The sequence below is a fragment of the Ichthyophthirius multifiliis genome (genome assembly GCF_000220395.1).
Source record: "Ichthyophthirius multifiliis unplaced genomic scaffold scaff_1120509251134, whole genome shotgun sequence".
Classification (NCBI taxonomy): domain Eukaryota; phylum Ciliophora; class Oligohymenophorea; order Hymenostomatida; genus Ichthyophthirius; species Ichthyophthirius multifiliis.
Window position 1 is genome coordinate 1 of NW_004086172.1, and position 21954 is coordinate 21954.

The window sequence follows — 21954 nt, forward strand, 5'->3', positions numbered from 1 at the left end:
TAATATTTTTAAATTCTTTATTTTTTTGTTAATAAATTAAAAATATATATATAAATTAATTTATAAATAAAAAAATAGTTTTAAACAATAATAATATATCAAAATATAATATATAAAGTAAATATATTATTTATTATAAAAAATAAGTTAAATAAATATATAAAATGAAGGCATTTTTATGTTCAAAATAGCTTTTAAAAGTATAATAAAATAAAAAAATGATTGATATATTATTAAAATATATTTTCTATAAATATTAAACATTACTAATTTTTATTATAAATAAATTAGAATAAACAATTAATATTTAAAATACAAAATACATATCATCCAAAAATACAATTTACTCATGGAAAATAACCAATGAAAACTATATCGATTAGAGAATCATTAAATTTAGCATTAGAAGAAGAATTAAAAAGAGACTCAAAATGTTTTATAATAGGTATTATTAAAAAAAATATTAATAAATAATCAAATTTAAAAACGAAAAAGGTGAAGAAATAGGAACCTATTAAGGGGCATATAAAGTAACTAAAGGATTATTTGAAAAATTTGGAAAAGAAAGAATATGGGATACACCAATATCTGAAATAGGTAATAAATATTAAACAAATTGACATTTTTAAAATAAATAAATAAAGGATTTACAGGAATTAGTGTAGGCGCTGCTATGCATGGATTAAAGCCAATAGTTGAATTTATGACATGGAACTTTGCTATGTAAGCTATTGATCAAATAATAAATGGGGCAGCGAAATTAAAATACATGAGTAATGGGGATTTAAGCACACAAATTGTTTTCAGGGGATTAAACGGGCCTGCATCAGCAGTAGCAGCATAGCATTCTTAAGATTTTAGTGCTTGGTATTTATTGATATAAAAATGCAAATATATTTACATTTTAATAATTTTTTATATTACTAATTAAAGGTTTTCTTAAATTCCTGGTTTAATAGTTATTAGTCCATACGATGCAGAAGATTGTAAAGGATTATTAAAGGTAAAAAAAGATTATTTTTATTTAATTTTTTTTTAAAAAAAAAAAAAGGCTGCAATAAGAGATCCTAATCCAGTGGTATTTTTAGAAAATGAAATCATGTATGGAAAAAATTTTGAAGTTTCTTAATAAGTTTTAAGTGAAGATTTTGTTTTGCCTATTGGAAAAGCTAAAATTATGAGATAAGGTTTTTTTTATTTTTATAATAATTTATGTTTTTAAAAAGGAACTGATGTTACTATTGTCTCATATTCTAAGCCTGTAGGCTTATGCTTAGATGCTGCTAAAATTTTAGAAAAAGATGGTATTTCTGCTGAGGTTATTAATTTAAGAACACTTAGACCATTAGATAGAAAAAGTATTGTTGATTCTGTAAAAAAAACACATAGAATTGTTTCTGTTGAAGAAGGATGGCCATAATCAGGAATCGGTAGTGAAATTGCTGGTTTACTTTTTGAATCTTCTGCTTTTAATTATTTAGATGCTCCTTTGGAAAGAATTACTGGACTAGATATCCCTATGCCTTATGCACCTAATTTGGAAGCTATGAGTTTACCTAATGTTTAAAATATTATAAACGCAGTTAAAAGAACTATGAGGGGAGTTAAATGATAAGTTGAAAATGTCTTTTTATTAATTACTTTTTTAGTTTAAACAGATAATTACATTAAATTTATTCATATTATCTATATAAATATTTTTTTTATTTGAAGAAATATTTTATTTTCTATCTAAAAATTATATTATATTTATATTTTAAGTAAGTTAACATTTTTTTTAAGTTATAAACTGGTGCCTTACTTTTTTTCTTGAAATACTTTATTATTTAAAATAATATTTTTGAATAGGTTTATCTATTTAAATTTTATATTTATATAAATAAAGAGTTGAGACTGGTTCTTTTTATAAAACTAAAGTAAAATAAGGTTTTTAAAAATATTATACAGATGATTTGTAAGAAATCAGATGATATTGATAAGTTTAGATTTAAAATAAAAAAATATTATAATAATTTAAATTTACCAAATTATTTAATCTAATTTTTTTATTTTAACTCAAAATATTTATAAATTAAAGTTTTAAAATATAATCTTAAATAAAAATGTATTTTTAGTTTAAACAAATAAATTATTTTATGTTTATATTCATTATAAAGATTATTTAATAATCAGCAATAAAGTAACTTAATTCATAAAAAATTATTAATATAAAAAAATAATATTTTAATCAAAAATTAAAAAATTTATTTATCAAGATTATACTTTTTATTATTATTATTTATAAATTAGAATATAATATATTAATAATAAAATATAATATTAATTCAATTTAATTTTTAGATTAATAAAATAAAAATGTATTTGTAATAATTTATAAACAATATAAGTTAAAAAATAATTAAAACTAAAAAATATAATAAATATAAATCATAAATCATAAAATATAATTATTAAAAATTATTGAAATATTTTATTTCATGTTTTAAAACATTTATTTTTTTAAATAATTTTTAGATTATTTATATGAATTATTTATAATTAATTAAATAATGATAGAAATAAATTTGATTTTATTTTATTATAACTAAATTTTCACTTAATACATTTAGTCTGATTTATATAAAATAGGTAATATCAAATAATTTTCATCTCTTGCATTTATATTTAAAATATAATAATATTTTTAATAGATTGTAAATTGTGGAGAGTATCAAAATATTTACAGCCTTTTTTAATAGTTTATACTGTTTTTTTATAACATTAAATTAATTTTATATAATTAAAATTTTAATTAATTTTGGTATTATAAATATTTTGACGTTATCTTTATAAATTTTAATTATTTTCCTTCTTTTTTATAGTATTATGATATAAATTCTTAGTTTTTTTAAAAAAATTATTTAATGGAAATTTAATTTTATTAAAAAAAGTAAAGACTTTTTGCTTTTAATTAAAGTTTTGTATAATTAATATATTAATTAATTTAAGTTTTATTTTGTAAATAAATATATAATTCAAAATTATTCAACTAATATTATTATATTTTTATTTTATTGATTTATAAATATTTTTAGTTTTCTTTTTATAAATAAATGATAATGATTAATTTCTTCTTTTTTATTTATAAAAATAAATTAAATTATAATTAAATATTTTTTTTTAGTGAATAAAATAAAAATAAACATGATTTAAAATTCTGATTTATAAAAATTTGAGAAAGACATAGAAATTACACAATAGATAGATAGTAAAATACAAATGTCTATAAGGGAAAGAGAAAATTTAATAAAGTAAAACTAAAGTCTTGCAAAAGTAATAAATAAAAACTAAAAACAAAATAAAAAAAAATAGGTTGATAATGATTTAAGAAAACTTTTATAAGATTTTAAAAATTTACTAGAAATTTTAAACCAAGCATCAATTCTATTTTAATAAGATCCAAAATAATATAAATTGTAAATTTAAAAAATAAAACTATATTTTGAATTTCCAAATAAATAGAACTTATCAAGAATCTGAAAAGAAAAAAAATTAAGTATAAAATTTACAAATTAAATATAAATATGCTTATGATAATGCATTTAAAGCAACTAGATAGGAAAAAAAACTATATTCTGGAGAGAATAAAGTATATTATTATTATTAAAAAAAAAAATAATAATAATAAAATAATAGCTTTTTGAAGGTAAATCAGATGATTAATATACAAGAATGAATGATTTTAATTAAAAAACAGATTTTGAACTATAAGAGATAAGAGTGTAAACAGCGGCTTAAGATGAGAAAAAGTTAGATGAATTAAACAAAGGATTAGAAAGTATATTAGATAAATAGAAAAACAATAATAAAGCGATCGGAGAAGATAATGAAATATTAGATAATATAAATTAAGTTACTGATAAAAATTAAAATTAAATGGATAAATAAAAGATAAATTAGATGATATTTTAAAATAAACATCTACAACATGCTTATGGTTAGTTATTATAGCTAACTTATTTATTTTAGTATTTCTTATAAGGTTGTGATTATTTTGATAAATAATTTTATATAAATTATATTATATATTAATATATGTATTTGTTTATTTTATTAAATATTTTTTCATACATGCCATTCTCTCTCTTAGGGTTAAGGAATCCCTAATTATTCAAAAAGCTATCTCCTTCGTAATTCATCGTTAAAAAAATCATGCAATATAATCTTTAATGATTAAATATCACCTTTTTCAGCTTTTTCGATTGTTGTCTATTAAAAAAATGTATGAGTTGCTTAATATGGTTCCAAAATTTCGTCAATTTTATTTATAAAATCTTAGAGATTAGATAAAGGAAGATACCATAATTCATCTGAGTATTTTGATATTATTAATTAATTGTTTTACAATATAAATCTATAATAATCATTTCTTCTGTAATCCTTTTGTTTTTTATTAGTTGCATTTACATATATATAGATTTATATATACTTGAATAAAAAATTATTAGGCATTATCTTAATCTGACTATAATTTATAAGAACTTATTTATTTTTCTATTTCTTCTATTGAAAAATTCATTTTTAAAATTGTATATTTTTTTATGTTTGTTTGTAAAATAATAATACAATTTTTATTTTAAAATAAGAAAAAATACAAATATTATATATTATATTTATATATAAATATATATTTATTTATTTTTTAAAAAAGAAAGAAAAATAGAATAAATTCACGAATTTCCCACTTAATCTTTACAAAAAAATCTTAAATACTCTACAAATTAACAATGTTTTCTAACTCAAATATACTTTAAATACTTTATTATTTATCTTTAAATTATTTTACTTTAATAATAGATTAACTATCATCAAAATGAACCTTTTATAAAATGATTGGTACAGCAATATTTTTGAAAATTTATGTAATAAAATAATTTGACAAAGGGAGTTAATCAGTACAAAAATGATGTTATTTTTTTCTCAAAACTTCATTATTAAATAGCCATTAGAAATAATTTCCTACTAAAAATGCTCCTTTAGCAACACCATTAATCGTATTATATAAGAAGACTTTGATTCCTAAGAAAATATCTTTAATCCCGACTAATTCAAGACTTAAAGGGTACAAATAATCTTGATTTTCTTAAGAAAGAACTTTCCTTAAAATTCTGAAATGTCCTCCATTAACTATGGGTACTTTAACAATATTGTTTTTTTAATTTTTAGATGGTTATTTATTTAAAGAATCTTATTTTTTTTCAGTAGTATTTAATGTATAGAAATATGAAGTTAAGGCTTTTATTATATTTTTATCTTCTTCTTCTAATTAAAAATAAGAAACTCCAAAAAGATTAAAAACTTCTTCTTCTTTTATATAAACTTGGCCTTATTCTTATATTTTTAGACCTTAAAATCCATAACTATCGAATGTATTTTATAAAAAAAGTTTCAATATTTTTTACTTTTCATCATCTTGGCAACTTATTATTACTCCTTTTAAAAGTCCTTGCCATATACGTATTTTATAAAAGGCTTTTAAATTCAAAAAATCTTAAAAGTTGTGCAGAATAAAAGTGTTTATGATAAAGCTTTGATATTTATTTATTAATTTCTTCAAATTATCAATTAATGTATTTTATGTTTTTATTTTTATGCTTTATAGAGCAAATGAGGGTGTGTTTTTTTTACTTTTTTCAAGCATTTCTTTATCTATTTTTCTATGTACTAACTCCGCACCTTATGATGAAATTTCACTTTCTATACACACATTAGATATTTCTTATAAAAAATCATTTGTTTATACACTTTCATAAAGATGACTAAATGAACCTTCATCATATTCCAAATCGATTCGAACGTTTTTTTAATTTGTCTCTTAATCATATATTATAATACGAAAAAAAGTACCATTTATATGTATTATATTCATTTAACATTTTTCGTTTAAAAATAAAATGTTTATATTTTCTTCGAGAATTCCTTATGCTCTTGGATATATTTTTATTTATCCATCTTATTCACCGATATAAGGAATTAGGAAATATTTAAATATTTCACGAATTGATGAAATTTAATTTATATTTGTAGTTGTAGGTAATGAGTCTTAGATTTAAATATATTTAATTAATTCGAAAAATGTATTTATATCTATATTTATACTTTATTTTGATTTAAAACAAATATTAATGATATTATTATTATTTTCATATTTTGGATAAAAAATTATTTTTAAAGTTTTTACTTCCTTATTTGAGAAGATTTTTTTTACAATTTCAAACTTTTATAAATTTTTGTCTTTAAGAAGGTTTTCTACTATTAAAATTAAATTCAGGTTTTAGTTAGGTGGAAAGTATATATTATTTTATGAAAATATAGATGAATTTCGGTTCAATTTCTTCTATTAATCTTCTTTAATGAATTTTTTTTTTTTTTAATTGTTTTAACTTTCATTCTTTTTTATTTATTAAGAATTAGTATTATTCTTATTATTGATTTATAAATTACTTATATTTGTATTATTATTATTATTATTATTATTTTAATTTCGATTTTATGGAATGTTAGATTATGAACCCAATTAGCTTTATATTTTTGATTGGTTTTGAATTAAGTTTCCTATTTATTATTAAATCTATTCTAGTTTTTCGTTTATTTCTTGTTTTTCATTATTAATTATTTCCTCTTCTTTTTATTATATTTATTACTATTATTATTGCATTTAAAATTATCTTTCAGATCTTTTAAATTATGAAGGTTTTATAGATCCATTAGATTAATTAGTTACATTAGTATTTTTATAAATACTATTTCTATTAGATTTTTTTCCTAGTTAAATATCATAATCAAGAGTATTTTGTAAAGTAATATTACTAATATTACACTCAATTTCATTTTGATTGCTACTATTATTATTTTTGAATTAAAGTGTTTTTAGAGTTTATTAAATTTAGCTTAATGTTTATTTTATTTCAGTCATATTAAAATTTTTGGATTCTTCTAATTAATAAGGATTATTTTAATTTTTTTAATTTTATTTTTAATTAGATTTTTGATAATATTCATCTTTTTCTCTATAAGTATTACTATAAATGGAATTACAATTTCTTTAATGTTTAATTTTATTTAAAAATATATCATCTTTAATAATAAAATTATTTGAGGAGTTTTTTCTCGATTAGTGTTTTTTAGAAAAATTATTATTATTATTGTATTTTAAAAGCAAAAGCATTTAAAGATCTTTAATTTTAGAAGAATTAAATATATCGAAAGGAAAAATCTATTTTTTTAGATTGTATTATGGAGAAGAAAAATTGAAGTTTTTTTTTAAAATTTCTATTTATTTTGTAATTTCATGATTTTCACCAAAAAAATTTTTAGAAATTAAAAATGCGTTTTTATAAATGTCTTCTTTTTTCTTTTTTTCTTCTTAAAAATTTTCATTTTCATTTTCATTTTACTTTTATTATATTTTATCACAAAAAACATATGAATATATCAAAACAGGTAGTTTTTGTAAAAATAAAGTGTTTTTTCTTAAATTAATTATGTTTTTTTCGTTTCTTATTTTCGCAAATATCCCTATTTCGCTTTTTTTTATGCCTTAGATTAATATTTATTCCCCTTTTTATACTTAATTACCTATACAATATAATACACTTAAATTTTTTAATATTAGACTGGCTAAAATATCATTTTAAAGTTCTTCACTTTCTAATATAATATCTAAACTTTCAATAAAATAATTAAATGAAAGTGTAAATTCTTCACATCTAAAATAAAAAACACCAATATTACATAAAAGTACACATTTCCATTTTATTAATAATTTCTCTTCTAATTTTTCTTTATATCCCCTTTGTATAATTTTATCTATTAATTTAAATATTCTTAACGTTTCTTCATGTTTTTCGAATATTTCATCTTTTTATAATGAATAAGCTGAAAATTTTGTTGATATCTTATATAATTCTTTTAATTCTTTTTATTATATTATCTTTGAATCTGGATATATAGCAGGTTCTAATAATTTTTAATACGAAATGATATCCATTTAATTGACAAAATCCATAAATATTTCAAAAGCATATATAATATTTTTTCTTATAATTAAATATTCTAATAAATCTAACATTTTTTAAATTTCTGATTGATAACGCTTTTTTACTTATTAAATGTTTATTGAATTCATAAAACCATTATTATGATTTGATGTAATTTTGTCCATTTTCGTTGTATGTTTTTTTTATTTTTTGAAACCTTTTTTTTATTTCCTTTAATTGTATTTTTTTTTTTAAAAAAAAAAAAAAAAAAAAAAACTTAATGTACTATATTTTTTTATTTTTATTTTTATTTGGTTTTATATTTTTTTTTTAGTGTTATATATAAAATAATTATTTTTTATTTAACTTACTTATTATTTTATTTTACATTTATAATAATTTTTAAATTATATATATATATAACTAAAACTTAATATTAAAATAGAAAATCAAAAATCTAAATTAAACTATTTTTTATATATATTAATTAAGTATAAACTTTATTATTAAAGTTTGAAAAATATATCTTTAATAGTTTATATGAAGTTTTTTATTAAATATATATATTTTGTTAAATATATATGTTATATAGCTTATATAAATTAAAATTAAAATTAAAGAAAAATATAAATAAAAAAACTATATAAAAATTAAAATATAAATATATTTATTTATTCATTAGAAAAAAATATATATATAAAAATATTAAAATTATTTATTATATTTATATATTTATAATATAAACTATTTTATTAATATTTTTTAATATGTAATGATCATATATATATTATTTTTTATATATAAAATTAATTTTTTTTATTTTAAATATTATATTTTTAATAAATACTTTTTAAAATAATTTTTTTTTTTTTATATAATAAAATTATATTTATTTTATAGTATAAAATTATTAATAACGAATAGAAAATATATTAAATATAATACTTTAATGATTTTATTATTACTTTCACATTATCAATTTTAAAAAATAATAAATAAAATTATCATCCCACATAAATAATATATATTTTTTTTAAAAAAATAATTTAAAATTTAATATCATTTATATATAGTTATAAATAAAATATTATAATTTCAGTTTATTTATACTAATTATATATTTATAATAAAAAAAACAAATATAAAATTAAGTTTAAATGTAAAAAAATAAAAAAATACTAATATAATATAATATAATAAAATTATATAAATAAACTAAAATTTTATTCTTTATCATATATATTACAATACAAAAATTTAATATAAAAAATGATAAATTAAAATCATTTTTCCGCAAATTTAGAAAATTCTGGTGGGAAATTAATTTTAAAAACTCTAAAAAAAAAACATTAAATGCAATTAATTAATTGTTAATCGTCTTTAGGGAAAATAAAGTAACCTCACATTCACATAAACAAAATTTCAAAATCAAACAAAAAGCTAATTTTTGAAAAAATGCATAATTTAATAATTTAAAAAACATATAAATCAGTAAAGGATGTAAGAAAAATAATAAATAATTCAATTCCTAAATCAAATAATAGAAAATAATATTTAAATTAAAAAATTTCTTTTCATAAAGACATATAATTATAAAATCATATAGGAAATATTAAAAATATTAAATAAAAGATTAAAGAATTAACATTATAATTAAATAAAAGTAGAACAAATCTACATAAATAATAAAAAATTATTTAATAAAATTAAACTTAAAGGAAAAAAATGCTTTCATTTTAACATGAAAATTAAACAAATAATATAAGTATGATAAATAATAGTAATATATGTAGAACTTAATTAAAAAATAAAAAACTTAAATTAGAATAAATATATATTGGGGAGGAAATGATTTTAGACCAAAGAAGCATTCATTTATTGAATAATAAAGAAAGATTGATGAATTTTATATTTAAAAATCTTCATTTTATTAAAAATAGAATCACCTTTTTTAAAATGCAATAATTCCGAAATATAATGGATTTGATTATAAAGAAGTTTAACGATAAATTCTTGATATTATCATTGTAAATTAATTAAAAACCAAAATTTAAATACATGCCTTAGCTAATGTTTTTTATAAATAAAATTCGTTTCTTGATAAAGCTAAAATTATTGTTATTTGCAAATAATTAGCTGATTAATTAATTACTAGTTGAGATTTTTTTACCAAAAAAAAAAAAGCAAAACAAAAATCAAAAATCAAAAAAAGAAAAAAATAGACTCAATTTTTTTTTTACAAATATTTTTAAATATATTACTATATTTTTATTCCATAAATTTATAATTAATTATTTTTTATTTCAATATAAAAATTTTTAAGACTTCTATTTAACAGCATTTTCAAAATTTAATGATGTTATTTAAGTATTTAATACATATAAAGGATTCATTAATTACTTTATGAATTTTTTTTTAAAAAAAATAAATAAATATGTATTGGATAATAAAATAAAAAAAAATACTTTATTTAGTAATTCTTAGATTTCTACAAAAAAATTAAGTATATTTTCTTCTTTTGTTTTCTCACTTGTTAATAATAAAAATTTCATATCTGTTTTTTAAATTTTAATAATTAATATGTTTTATTATTTAAATGCTTATATATACTTGTAGCAGTTATAAATGCAAATATACCCATGTCATATGATTTGTCTATACATTTTAAAAACCTATTTTAGTTATTTTGGAATATTTTTTAATAGTGTTTTATTAAAAAACTAAATTATTTATACATTTCTGAACTATTTTGCATTTTCTCTTCTACTATATCTAAAGATGAATGTAAAGCAAAATAATGAGTTATGTTTATTTAATTATCTTAATTTACTTTTTCTTTTATGCATAATAATTAATAATTGTTTTTTATATTTAATATATATACTATCTAAATTAGCTTCAAAAAGTGGTATATCACCTTTTCCTATAATAAAAAACATTTAAAAAGATATTATGAGAAAATAAATTATTTATAATTTAAAAATATTTTTGATATATATTTATATATTCAATATTTTTTTTTTTATATAATAAAATATATCTCATAAAATAATTATTTATACTAGTAAATAAAAATTCACAGAAAAAAAATAAAAAAATATATTTAAAAAATCATTTCTTTTTAAACTTTTATATTAAAAAATAAACAACAGAAATAACCAGAATTGTAATAATCAAGTTAGCTTTAATAGTACAAATATTTTCCAAACTTTAATATGGATAATCAGAAAATTATCTTGGATTTTCATTTAAATTATAATCAGTTTCTTCATTATATTCATTTTATAGCAATTATTCTTACATTTTTCTATAAAAATAAACTTGATTTAAAACAAATTATTATTTATTTATTTCTAAATTATCACATCCTGCTACTAAAGCAAATATAAAAAGCATTAATAATAAATAAATAATATTACTCCAATTTATATATAAAGAACTATTTTTTTAAAAAAATAATAATAAATAAATATTAGGAATATATTTATTTTTAATCACCCAAATACAGATGGCCTTTTAGCTTTTTATGTAAAAGCAATTATTTAATATTTTTTATTTGTTTCTATTTGCATTTCTAATTATAAAAATTGTTAATTATGTTAATTATTTTTCTTGAATTCTATTTTTTCGCTTATTAAAACATGCCAAAAAGTTTATCCAGAGGTAAGCATTAATATATCCTTGAATTCCGTTACTAATTTTATTAAAAATTATTATATGTTTTAATCTTTTAATAGCTTATTTTAATTAGGAAAGATGATAAATATATTTAAATAAGCTTCTTATCTTTAATATTTATATATTGAATAATGTTTATTTATTATATTTTATTTTCTGCTCTTTTTGTTTTTTGTTTTATATGATATAAAAAAATAAAATACTCTTTTATTATTTATTCTTCATATGTTTCAAGACTTTAAGGAATCGAAAAATCTATATATTAAGGTTTATAACAAAAAATAGTTATGTTTTCATAATTTATTAATAGAATATTATTTTAGTCATGGCTAAATTTTTTATTACTAAATATAATATATTTTTCTTTTTTACTTTATATTATAGGTTGGTTATTAAGATACGATTATGATGAATTCTTCATTTTTTATTTGCTCAGTTAGAATATTCAATATTTATTTAATGTTTTATTCTTTAAATAATTTAGGATTTAACTAATAATCAAGAACATTTTGAATTATTTAAAAGTCTTTTTTATTAAGTTAACAAATTTTTATATTTTCTTCTTTTAAATATATATTTTTGTTTTTCATTTTTATAAAAAAAAAAATCTTTTTTAATCGTTTTTAATTTATTTTTAAAATAGAACAAAAAAATAAAAAAATTATAAAAATAAAAACTATAAAATATTATTAAACTTAAAACCAAAAAAACATATATATAATACTTTAAAATAATTTTCATAAATTTTAATTTTATTACTATTAGTCTTATTAATATTCTTTATAAGTCTCATCTTTTTGCTTTAATTACGGCTCTTCATCTTCATATTCATCATATTATTATTCTAGATTATTTTTTTGATAAAAATTATCTTATTATTATTATTCTGGTTCTGGTTCTGGTTCTTGTTCTTGTTCTTGTTCTTGTTGTTAATGTTTTTAATGCGAATCATTTAATTATTATAATGATTTACTTTAATTTTCGTCTAAATTTTCATATTATGATTGATTATCTTCATCAAAGTTTTAATCATAGTTTTATTCATATTAATCTTAAGAAATAACTGAATTATCATTTTATTTTTATTATTCTTCTGATTCTTTTTTTTTTTAATCTTATTTATCAGATTATTTTGTATTTTTTTATACTTATTACTTATTATTATTATTATTATTATTATTATTATTATTATTATTATTATTATTATTGTTATTATTGTTATTATTGTTATTATTGTTATTATTAATATTTTGTATTTATATTTTTTTATGAATTTTATTTTTAAGGATCAAATTATGTAAATAGTTTAAAGAAGATTTTCTAATTTTATTTTATATTATCTATCTATTAAGTTTTAATTAAATGTATAGATTTATTTTGGTTGTTTGTAAATATTCTATTTAATAATTATTCTGGTTAATTTTAGCATTCTTTTTTAAGAAAATCTATTCCTTTTTTATATATTTTTCATTTATTCATTTATATAATTTATATTTACCTTCTTATTCATTCATTTCTAATTGATAAAAATCTTAGTTTTATAAATTATTTAAAGTAATAACGAATTGTCTTTTTTTATTTATTAAATTTTTTTTTTATTTTTTTTTAAATAAAATACCTATCAACTATTTTAATTTAAACCAAATAAAATAGATATCCTATCCTTCTTGCTTTTTTATATATTATTATTTCTTCTTTTTTATTTTTAAATATTGGTTCAAGCTTTTAATTAGAATTCTTTTTTACTTTTTTTATTTTTTTTTCAAAAAAATAAATAAGAAAAAATTCTAAATATAAATAATTTTATATATAGCAATTTATATTAATAAAATGTAAATTTTTAAAACATATGTTTCCCACTTAAACTATTATATTAGCTATTATTTTAATTATTTCCCATAACTCCTAGTTTAAATAAAGTCTTATTAGGATTCATATTCTTATATTTATATTCACAAATATTGGAAATATATCTCTCATTGTCAAGTCTTTATTATTACCATATTTTGGTATTATAATCAGATTTTTAGCTTACAATTCTTTTCATGATAGCTTGATTTTCGGCTACTATTTACACGAAATATTTTTTTCTTATAATTTTATTAGCACTAGGCTTATTTTCTAATTTTAAAGGTGAATACATAGATGAATAATGCGGATTTTTCGAAATATTTTTACTTCCATTGATTTCATTTCTATTCATAATTCTTTTTAGTTTATTTATTAAAATATCGTTTTCTCTTTAAATTTCAACATTTCTTGATTCAATTAAAGCTTATTTTTTCTTTCTATTTTAAAGAAACATTAGTTATTAAGGTTATTGATTATCGATTACATGCTTCATTTATTTCAATTTCTATTCATGTAAATATATATTTCTTACGTGATCTCTATAAAAACATATTTTATTCTAGACAGGAATTGATCTATGCATTTTTTTTTATTTCTCTTTTTTTTCAAACTTTTTTCTTAGTCTAGTTTTTTTTTTTTTTTTTTTTTTTTAATTTAAATTTTTTTTTTTATTTATTTATTTTAAATTAAATAAATATATTATTTTTAAAATTATTATGTTGTTTATCTTCTTAATTGGTATATGTTAAATTTACTTTTTATACATATATATTTATTTTTATTTTTATATTTTAATTATTTTCAAAGAAAAAAATAAAAAGAAAAACATAAATAATAGATTTAGAAATGTAAATTTACAAATACTTAAATTTAACAATTCTAAACAAAATAAAGCTATAAATAAATTAATATATGAAATAAAATTTTATAAATATCATAATAGTGATATAAAAAAAATTTCTAGGTTTTTAAAGATACTATCTATTCACTAAAAGATTAAAAATAATATAATATTTTTTCAAAGAAGAAGTCTTTTACAAAATCTCGTATTTAACTAACAGAAATAATAAAACTATAAAATAAAAATATAAAAAAAGGAAATGTTACATACAAAAGCAAATAATTATGTATTTAATATAGAGTTTTTATCTTAAGAATATTGTCAATTGTTTATATAAGGATTATATTATTTTAGTAAAAAGACATAGAATATTGAAATATCAAAAAAGAGGAAATATTAAATAAAAGTCTAGCCAAAAAAATTATTGATAAAATATGATGATAATGGAAATAAATAATCAAATCTTTAAGAGATAAAAATTTGTTAAAATATTAATATATTGATATTAGCAGAAAATACTTATAATAAATTTTTGATGATTATAAAGACAGATTTAAAGATAAACATTAATTTTTGAGAACTATTTTTATAAAAAATAAACTTTTCTAAGTTTTTTAATAGTATTGTCAATTAGATGGATTTAAAAATTTTATTTTATATAATTTTAAAATTTCAATAGAGAAGAATAAAAAATAAAAGAAATACTAATCTATCGAAGTATTATTTAAATATTTTAAAAACATTAATAGGTCGATATCAATATGGAATAAGAATCTATTATAGATTTTTATTAATTTTTTAATATTATTTTTTCTGAATAAAATTGCATTTACAATTAATATTATTAAGAAATCTATTAAGTAATCTTTTCATTTTGTTTTTTTGTTATAAAAAAAAAGAAATATGAATAATATTCTTAAAAATTACTTTATAAGAACTTCTTTCCCATAATACTTATTTATATTAAAATTATTTAACTGGAAAATCTAGTTTAGAAAAATATATAAATGCTTTAAAAAAAATGTAGATGTTTAGAAATAGATTACTAGGTATTTTTTTTTTAAATAAATAAAATTTTTTAAGTATTAAAAAATACTAATATATAGGATGAAGATAATAATGAGCCTATAGTATATCATGGATATACATTAAGTTCTAAACTAATAATCGCAGATTTTATAAAAACAGTAAGTGAATATACTCTCAGTTTTTATTAATATCCTTTAGTTTTGTCTTTAGAAACACATCATTCATTTCCTCAGTAATAAAAAATGGCATTTTATTAAAAAGAAATTTTAGGTCAATACATTTATTTGATTCCATAAAATTGAGAAAGTATTAAAAAATATATTTCTATCCAGAAGAATTTAAAAATAAGATTATTATTAAGAAAAAGGGAAATATTAATAATCTAATTTTTGGGATTAGAAAATTAATAAATATATACTTAAACAGTAGAATATGAAGAAGAGAACGATATATAAAATTAAGATTTGGGAAAAGATACAAGATTAAGTTATTTTTTTACCTTTAGACTATTTAATAGAAGGATTTAGGGTTTTACCTTTAAGGAATTATTAGTTTTAAATTATTTAATATAGCTTTATCGTGGCTATTATTTAATGATTAATAAATAAACATTTTTTTATAAATATATTAAAATTCTTAAAATTTATTTATGATTTGTTTTACATTTAATTTGCTAAATTATTTAATTTATTTTTTATATTAATTGAAGTATTTTTTTTTTTATAATTTAGATTTAAGCAATTTTTATTAGAATTTATTTTTACATAAAATCTATTTTATCAAAAAAAAAAAAAAAAAAAAATGATTTTTTTTTTATTATTTTTTAAAGTATTTATTTATTCTTAATCGAATGGTTTTGATGTATATATTTAGTAGAATAAATAAACTAGTCTACTTAAATAAATAAAAATTTTATAGGATATTAAATTGCTCCGTTTGCTCATATTCCCTATGGGAGAATATTAAAAGGTAATATTTCATTATTATATGATTAAGTTGATGATTCTTTTAACTATAAAAACTATTAAAATTAACAAAATTAAAATCCGGTTAATAATTGTTTTAATGATAAAAACTATTAAAATAAACACAATTAAAACAATTTTATTCTAATATATAATAAACAATCTGAATGTCAGCTAACAACATAGATTTATAACGCATATTTATACGGTTATAAAGCTATTATAATAGTAAATTATTTAATTAATTATAAAAAATTATTATATATATTAAAAAAGACTGATAATAATTATGTTCATAATACTAAATTGAATGTACCTTGTATAGTAATAAAAGAAGAAGATGCCGAATTATTGATAAATTAATTAGAAAATAATAATGAACTTTAACTTTAAATTACATTCACTAAAAAAAAGTTCGAAAAATTAGATATAAAATTATTTTTAAATCTACCATCTTTAAAAACAAATTATTTATTAAAAAGAATTACCATAGAAAAATCAATATTAAAAAATAATTAAAGTAATAAAAACTAATATTAATTTATACATATATAAGTCTTATATATAAATAGCTGAATTTTATCCTATATATAATATTTATGAATGTTAACAATGTAAAGAATAGTAATTTCAATCTTATGCATTAGATTGTATATAAAATGGTAGATTTTGTACAAGTGACCCTGATAGGTAAAATAGGGTGCCATTACCAAAATAATATATGGTTTCTACAGGCGAAAACATAATTTAAGAAATCATAAGGTAATTATGTATTTTTGAATAAAATAAAAAACTTTGGATTTCTTACATGAAAATCTTTGCAGAAAAGTGCTTTTTACCAGAGTTTTATGAAAAATGCAGTATGTTTATTATTAAAATTATTAATAATTTAGAAGAAAATAATGATAATATTGAAGATAAATTTAAACAATAATTTTAAGAAGAAACTGATTTTTTCAAAAAAATGTTTAATCAGAATTTTTAGAATGAGAATGATGATTAAATTAATTTTAAAAAATTAATTTTCTGTTATATATAAAATTAAGCAGAGAATAGCCCTTTTTTATTATAATAATTAAAATTTAACTAAAAGTATAATAATTATTATTTATAAAGATGGCCTTCTATTTAATTTAATAATGAAATAATTTATAGTGAGTTTAATGATTTTCAAAATATTTCTAAAATTATTTGTGAAAGTTTAAATTAAAAAGATATTGAAGGTTGCATAAAAATAAAATAAAAATAAATAAAATCAGAGGGTCTTTTAAGTTTATTTAATGATAAATATATTTTGTATTTAATTAAACTTTATTTATTTGGGATTTTTCTATTATTAGCCTTTATTTTTATATTAGTTTATGTTTTTGGATTAGCATTTGTCAAGCAAAAAATATTAGAAAATGCATCTAAGTATATAGAATAATAAGAGAAAAAATTATATTAGATAAATTGATAACAGATATTTTAAATTAGTAAAATATATTTTTTGTTATATTTATTTGTAATATTAATTAAAATTATAATTATTTAAATGATAAATGAATAAATTAATTTGCATTTATGCGTATATAAAATCGATATAATGAACTATTCATATATCATTTAAAATAAATTAATATAATTTTTTAACATAATTACTTATTTATATGTTACTTAATTTACTATAAAAAATTTTGGTGATAAAATACAAGTCTTAATTAATTAGTCCTTCTATTTTGAAAAAAATTCAGAAAATAATATATATCACATAAGTTTATACAAATAAATAAAAAAAATTGTTTTTACAATTATTTTATAATATTTAAGTAAATTTTAGATATTAATAAAAAATAATATAATAAAATATATATAAAATATATTATATATACAAAAAAATAAAATGAATTATTTATTTTTATAGAAATGTTTTTTTGATAATTTTTTAATTGAAAAGATTTTTTTAAATTATATATATATTTTATTTTATTTTAATTTTTAAATATTTTTGTTTAATTATTCTATATAAATGTATAAATATTTTTTGTTTAATTCATTAGTATTAATCTAATTTTCTTTTAATATCTCTTTGTTTTTTAAGCTCTTCTATGTTCACAATATTATTTTCTTCGTTTTTAATATTTTTTGTATAACTAGAATTATTACTATTAATATTATTGCTACTATTTTTATTTATGTATTTATTAAAATTAGAATATGCATAGTTTTAAGTAAGAGGTCTTTACTATTTTTTACTAAAAAATAAATAAATAATTAAAACTCAAAAATAATTAAATATTACTTTAACTAAATAAACTATTGATATTTTTATTATTATTAATTTTAATTCATATTATTAGCTATATTATTAAATGTCGTTGTTTAATTTCCTTTAATTAAATCATTATTTATATTTTTTTAATGAAGTCTAAAATTTTATTTAAAAAAATATATAATTTAAATATATTTTTTTACTATATATTTTCATTTATTTATTTTTATATATTCAATAAATCATGAGCAACATTTTATAATTTATCAGGATCGTTAGGTTATGATAGGGCATTAATAATATTATCTACAGAAACTAAAAAGAAAAAAAATATTAAAAATAATAAAATTATATATATATATATATACTTTTAATATCCAAACTATATTTTAATTATTATTAAGTAAGAAATTAAAGATTTTCAACTTCTTATGGATTAAATTTATTTTCTAATTCTAATCTGAGTTACTGAATTTCTTCTTATTATTATTCATTTTCTTATTAAAGTTTTAAAAGTTCTTAATTTACAGTTAAATTATCTTATGTTATATTATACGGAATTCCATTTTCATAATTTTAGTGTTAATAACTTTCTAAAGACATAACCTTAGATTATATTTATATTATTAATTTATTTTATTGTAAAAAAATATATAAATACTTACATTTTCTTCTTTTGGGAAATAAACATTTTCTTCTTTTAATACATTTTCTAATTAATTAACTCTATTTATTTTATGTTATAGAGACTCTTCTGTTTCCCTATGAATTCTATCATAAGCCTCCAATTCTTCTTATAATTAAATAATAGTCTCATCTCTTTCATTAAGTCTAGTGGTAAGAGCAATCATAATATCTCTTTATTTCAACAAAAGTTACTTATAACGATCAACTTGAAGTTTATCTTCAACAATTATTTCCCTTTCTTTTTCTAAATCTTGTAATCTTTTTTCATATTACTATCTAATAAGTTTTTATTATTCTTCCAATGCACTCCTAAATTAAGGAGTATCTTCAATCTTATGTCCTCCAACAAGTATTTATGTATTAATGCTTCTTATTTTTTCTTCTAACTTTTTTTTTCTTCTCTTTCTAAAAAGAACTCTTTAGATCTTTTTTCCAAAGCCTAAATAGCATTTTTCTTATCTTATTCGGCTTTTTTTTTATCTTCTTCTAATTAAATAACCCTACTTTTATCATAAATAAGTTTATTTCGCTCTTCCAACTCTCTTTTTAATTATTTTAATTCGATTTCATATTTTCTCAAAAGTGCTCTTTAATCTAAATCTTCATTTATAATTGGCTAATTTTTTATATTTTTGGCCCTATTGGCGAATTTTAATGAACTTAAGCTTTCATTAAAAGCTTCCTAAGCAGGAGAAATCATTGCCATCATTGTTGTTTTACAGTTTCCTCCTAATGAATCTTCTAAAAGCCTTGTTAACTTTTTTAATTTTATATAAATCAATATTTTATTTTTTATTTACTTTAGAATCTCTATAAGGAATATGTCCTTTTTAATATTTATAATCCGTTAAAGCGGAAATTACATTACCTAAACATGATAATGACTAGTTGATTTTTTTACATTCTTCTAATCTTTTTCCAGTTGCTCCTGTAACTCTTACTCTTTCACTTCCTGCGAGATCGACAATATTTAATTTTCCGACTTTTATTTATTTTACTTCTTCGGAATCTTAAGTCATCTACTCAATTGTAATAATAAAAACTGCATGTGATCTAGAAGATATATCATTCATTTTCGTTGATGCTGTTCTCCTCGATTATGCGCCCTTTTGTATTAATGAAAATATTTCAGTTGGATTTCGAACTGCCCATTCTGAAAGGCCGTCTACGAATACTCCTTTTTTCTTATCTTCTCGAATGTTTAAATTGTTTCTTTCAGAATGTATCAAATCGCTTATTATTTCATTATATATTTATAAATAACTGGCACGGACCATAAAAGTGGTCTTTTTTTAATTTGTATATTAAATAAATTGTTTTTATATATTTTTTTTACAGATTCATTTGAACATGTTTCTATATATTTAAATATCTCCTCTATCGATCTTGGGATTATTCCTCTTTATGGATCCATAGAATTATATTTAAAACCTTCCATTGTAAAGGTTTTTCCTGTTCCTGTTTACCCATAAGCCATTATTGTAGCATTAAACCCTTATAAGGCACTAATTACTGATTAACGGGCAGTATTATCGTAAACATCTTATTATGTAGAATCCTGATCATATACATGATCAAAAGAAAATTAATGCATAGTATAATTATTTGGATTGTTTAAAAATTCTTATAATTTTTCGGATTCTACTAATTCAATATTATAATATTCGTATATACATATTTTCTTTGATTCAGGAGAAACCTAAATCTATTTTTTATTTTTTTAATTATTTTTATAAATTATTTATTTTTACTGTTGATATAAATTTTCCATCGTCTATTTCTCTTGGTAAAGGAGGGCGAACTCTTATTATTACTTTACAATTATCTTTATTATTTAAATTTATATGGCTACTGTTTTAACTTATATTATTTATGTTTGAATTTAAAGAATATCCGCTTGTATTTAAATTATCCTTATTTATTTTTATTTTAATATTAAGATTTTTATTATTGTTTTTTTATAATTTTTTTTTTTTTTTTTTTCTAAAACCTTTTTGTAGCTGTTCATTTTTATTTTATTATTTTTTTTTTTATATATATTTAAATTTTTAATATTATTTTTCAAATTATAATGTTTATTTTTATAATCATATTTTTCAAATATTTAAACGTAAATCATTTTTATATTGTTTTGTATTTTTAAATATTGAATGTAAAAATAATTATAAATAAATATTAATAAATATTAACAAAGAAATAATAACTTAAATGTTTTAATATTATGTAGATTAATTGTAAACATCAAATTAATATTCATAAATAATTTTATTTTTAAATTTAAAAAAAATTAAATGAAAAAATTCCTATTTTTTCAAAAATAAATTATGCAAGATTTAGCAATTTTAGTTCAAATTAAAATATTATTAAACATTAAAAAAAAAAATATGTAATTTATTTATAAATTTTCTTATTTTTTTTTATTTTTTTTATTTTTTTCAAAACTCAATTGACTAAAAAGTCTTGAAAAAAATAGATAATAACTTTTTTTTTTATTTTTGATTAGATTTCTTAAAAAAAAAAAAAAAACAAGAATATAAAAAATAAAAATTCAACAAATAATATAATACTTATACTGTAAATCATTAATTAAGACCACTCGCCTCAATTCCAAACTTTTTTGTTATCTCAAAGAAT

At 16.7% G+C, this 21954-nt stretch overlaps 4 protein-coding genes across 4 annotated transcripts, besides 13 other annotated features; 2 read left to right on the forward strand and 2 right to left on the reverse strand. All coding sequences in view use genetic code 6, as the record gives it.

Annotated features, from left to right (window-relative positions):
* The first annotated feature begins 90 nt into the window (after window positions 1-90).
* Window positions 91-127: a microsatellite.
* On the forward strand, window positions 115-1619 carry IMG5_146800 (pyruvate dehydrogenase e1 beta subunit, putative). The gene is made up of 6 exons (XM_004031061.1): window positions 115-200; window positions 292-445; window positions 496-597; window positions 645-867; window positions 934-1187; window positions 1227-1619. The coding sequence occupies exons 1-6, from the start codon at window positions 165-167 to the stop codon at window positions 1610-1612; spliced, it is 1155 nt and encodes a 384-aa protein (XP_004031109.1). The 5' UTR covers window positions 115-164; the 3' UTR covers window positions 1613-1619.
* Window positions 1620-3039: 1420 nt separating this feature from the next.
* Window positions 3040-3091: a microsatellite.
* A 3357-nt stretch (window positions 3092-6448) lies between these two features.
* Window positions 6449-6517: a microsatellite.
* Window positions 6518-8566: 2049 nt separating this feature from the next.
* Window positions 8567-8601: a microsatellite.
* Window positions 8602-8796: 195 nt separating this feature from the next.
* Window positions 8797-8856: a microsatellite.
* A 1332-nt stretch (window positions 8857-10188) lies between these two features.
* Window positions 10189-10237: a microsatellite.
* Window positions 10238-12580: 2343 nt separating this feature from the next.
* Window positions 12581-12624: a microsatellite.
* Window positions 12625-12844: 220 nt separating this feature from the next.
* Window positions 12845-12946: a microsatellite.
* Window positions 12947-14174: 1228 nt separating this feature from the next.
* Window positions 14175-14239: a microsatellite.
* Window positions 14180-14235: a microsatellite.
* Window positions 14184-14226: a microsatellite.
* Window positions 14240-15395: 1156 nt separating the features above from the next.
* IMG5_146810 (hypothetical protein) lies at window positions 15396-17288 on the forward strand (the record flags this gene model as incomplete). Its single annotated transcript, XM_004031062.1, has 6 exons — window positions 15396-15437; window positions 15495-15575; window positions 16336-16386; window positions 16659-16902; window positions 16955-17144; window positions 17276-17288. The coding sequence occupies 6 exons, from the start codon at window positions 15396-15398 to the stop codon at window positions 17286-17288; spliced, it is 621 nt and encodes a 206-aa protein (XP_004031110.1).
* Window positions 17289-19201: 1913 nt separating this feature from the next.
* IMG5_146820 (kinesin motor domain protein) lies at window positions 19202-19484 on the reverse strand (the record flags this gene model as incomplete). The annotated part of the gene is made up of 2 exons (XM_004031063.1): window positions 19202-19239; window positions 19295-19484. The coding sequence occupies 2 exons, from the start codon at window positions 19482-19484 to the stop codon at window positions 19202-19204; spliced, it is 228 nt and encodes a 75-aa protein (XP_004031111.1).
* Window positions 19485-19498: 14 nt separating this feature from the next.
* On the reverse strand, window positions 19499-21145 carry IMG5_146830 (kinesin motor domain protein; the record flags this gene model as incomplete). Its single annotated transcript, XM_004031064.1, has 4 exons — window positions 19499-20077; window positions 20121-20606; window positions 20657-21025; window positions 21072-21145. Coding segments are annotated over 4 exons (1506 nt in total), but the record flags the coding sequence as incomplete, so codon positions are not given.
* A 577-nt stretch (window positions 21146-21722) lies between these two features.
* Window positions 21723-21756: a microsatellite.
* Window positions 21732-21756: a microsatellite.
* Window positions 21757-21954: the final 198 nt, after the last annotated feature.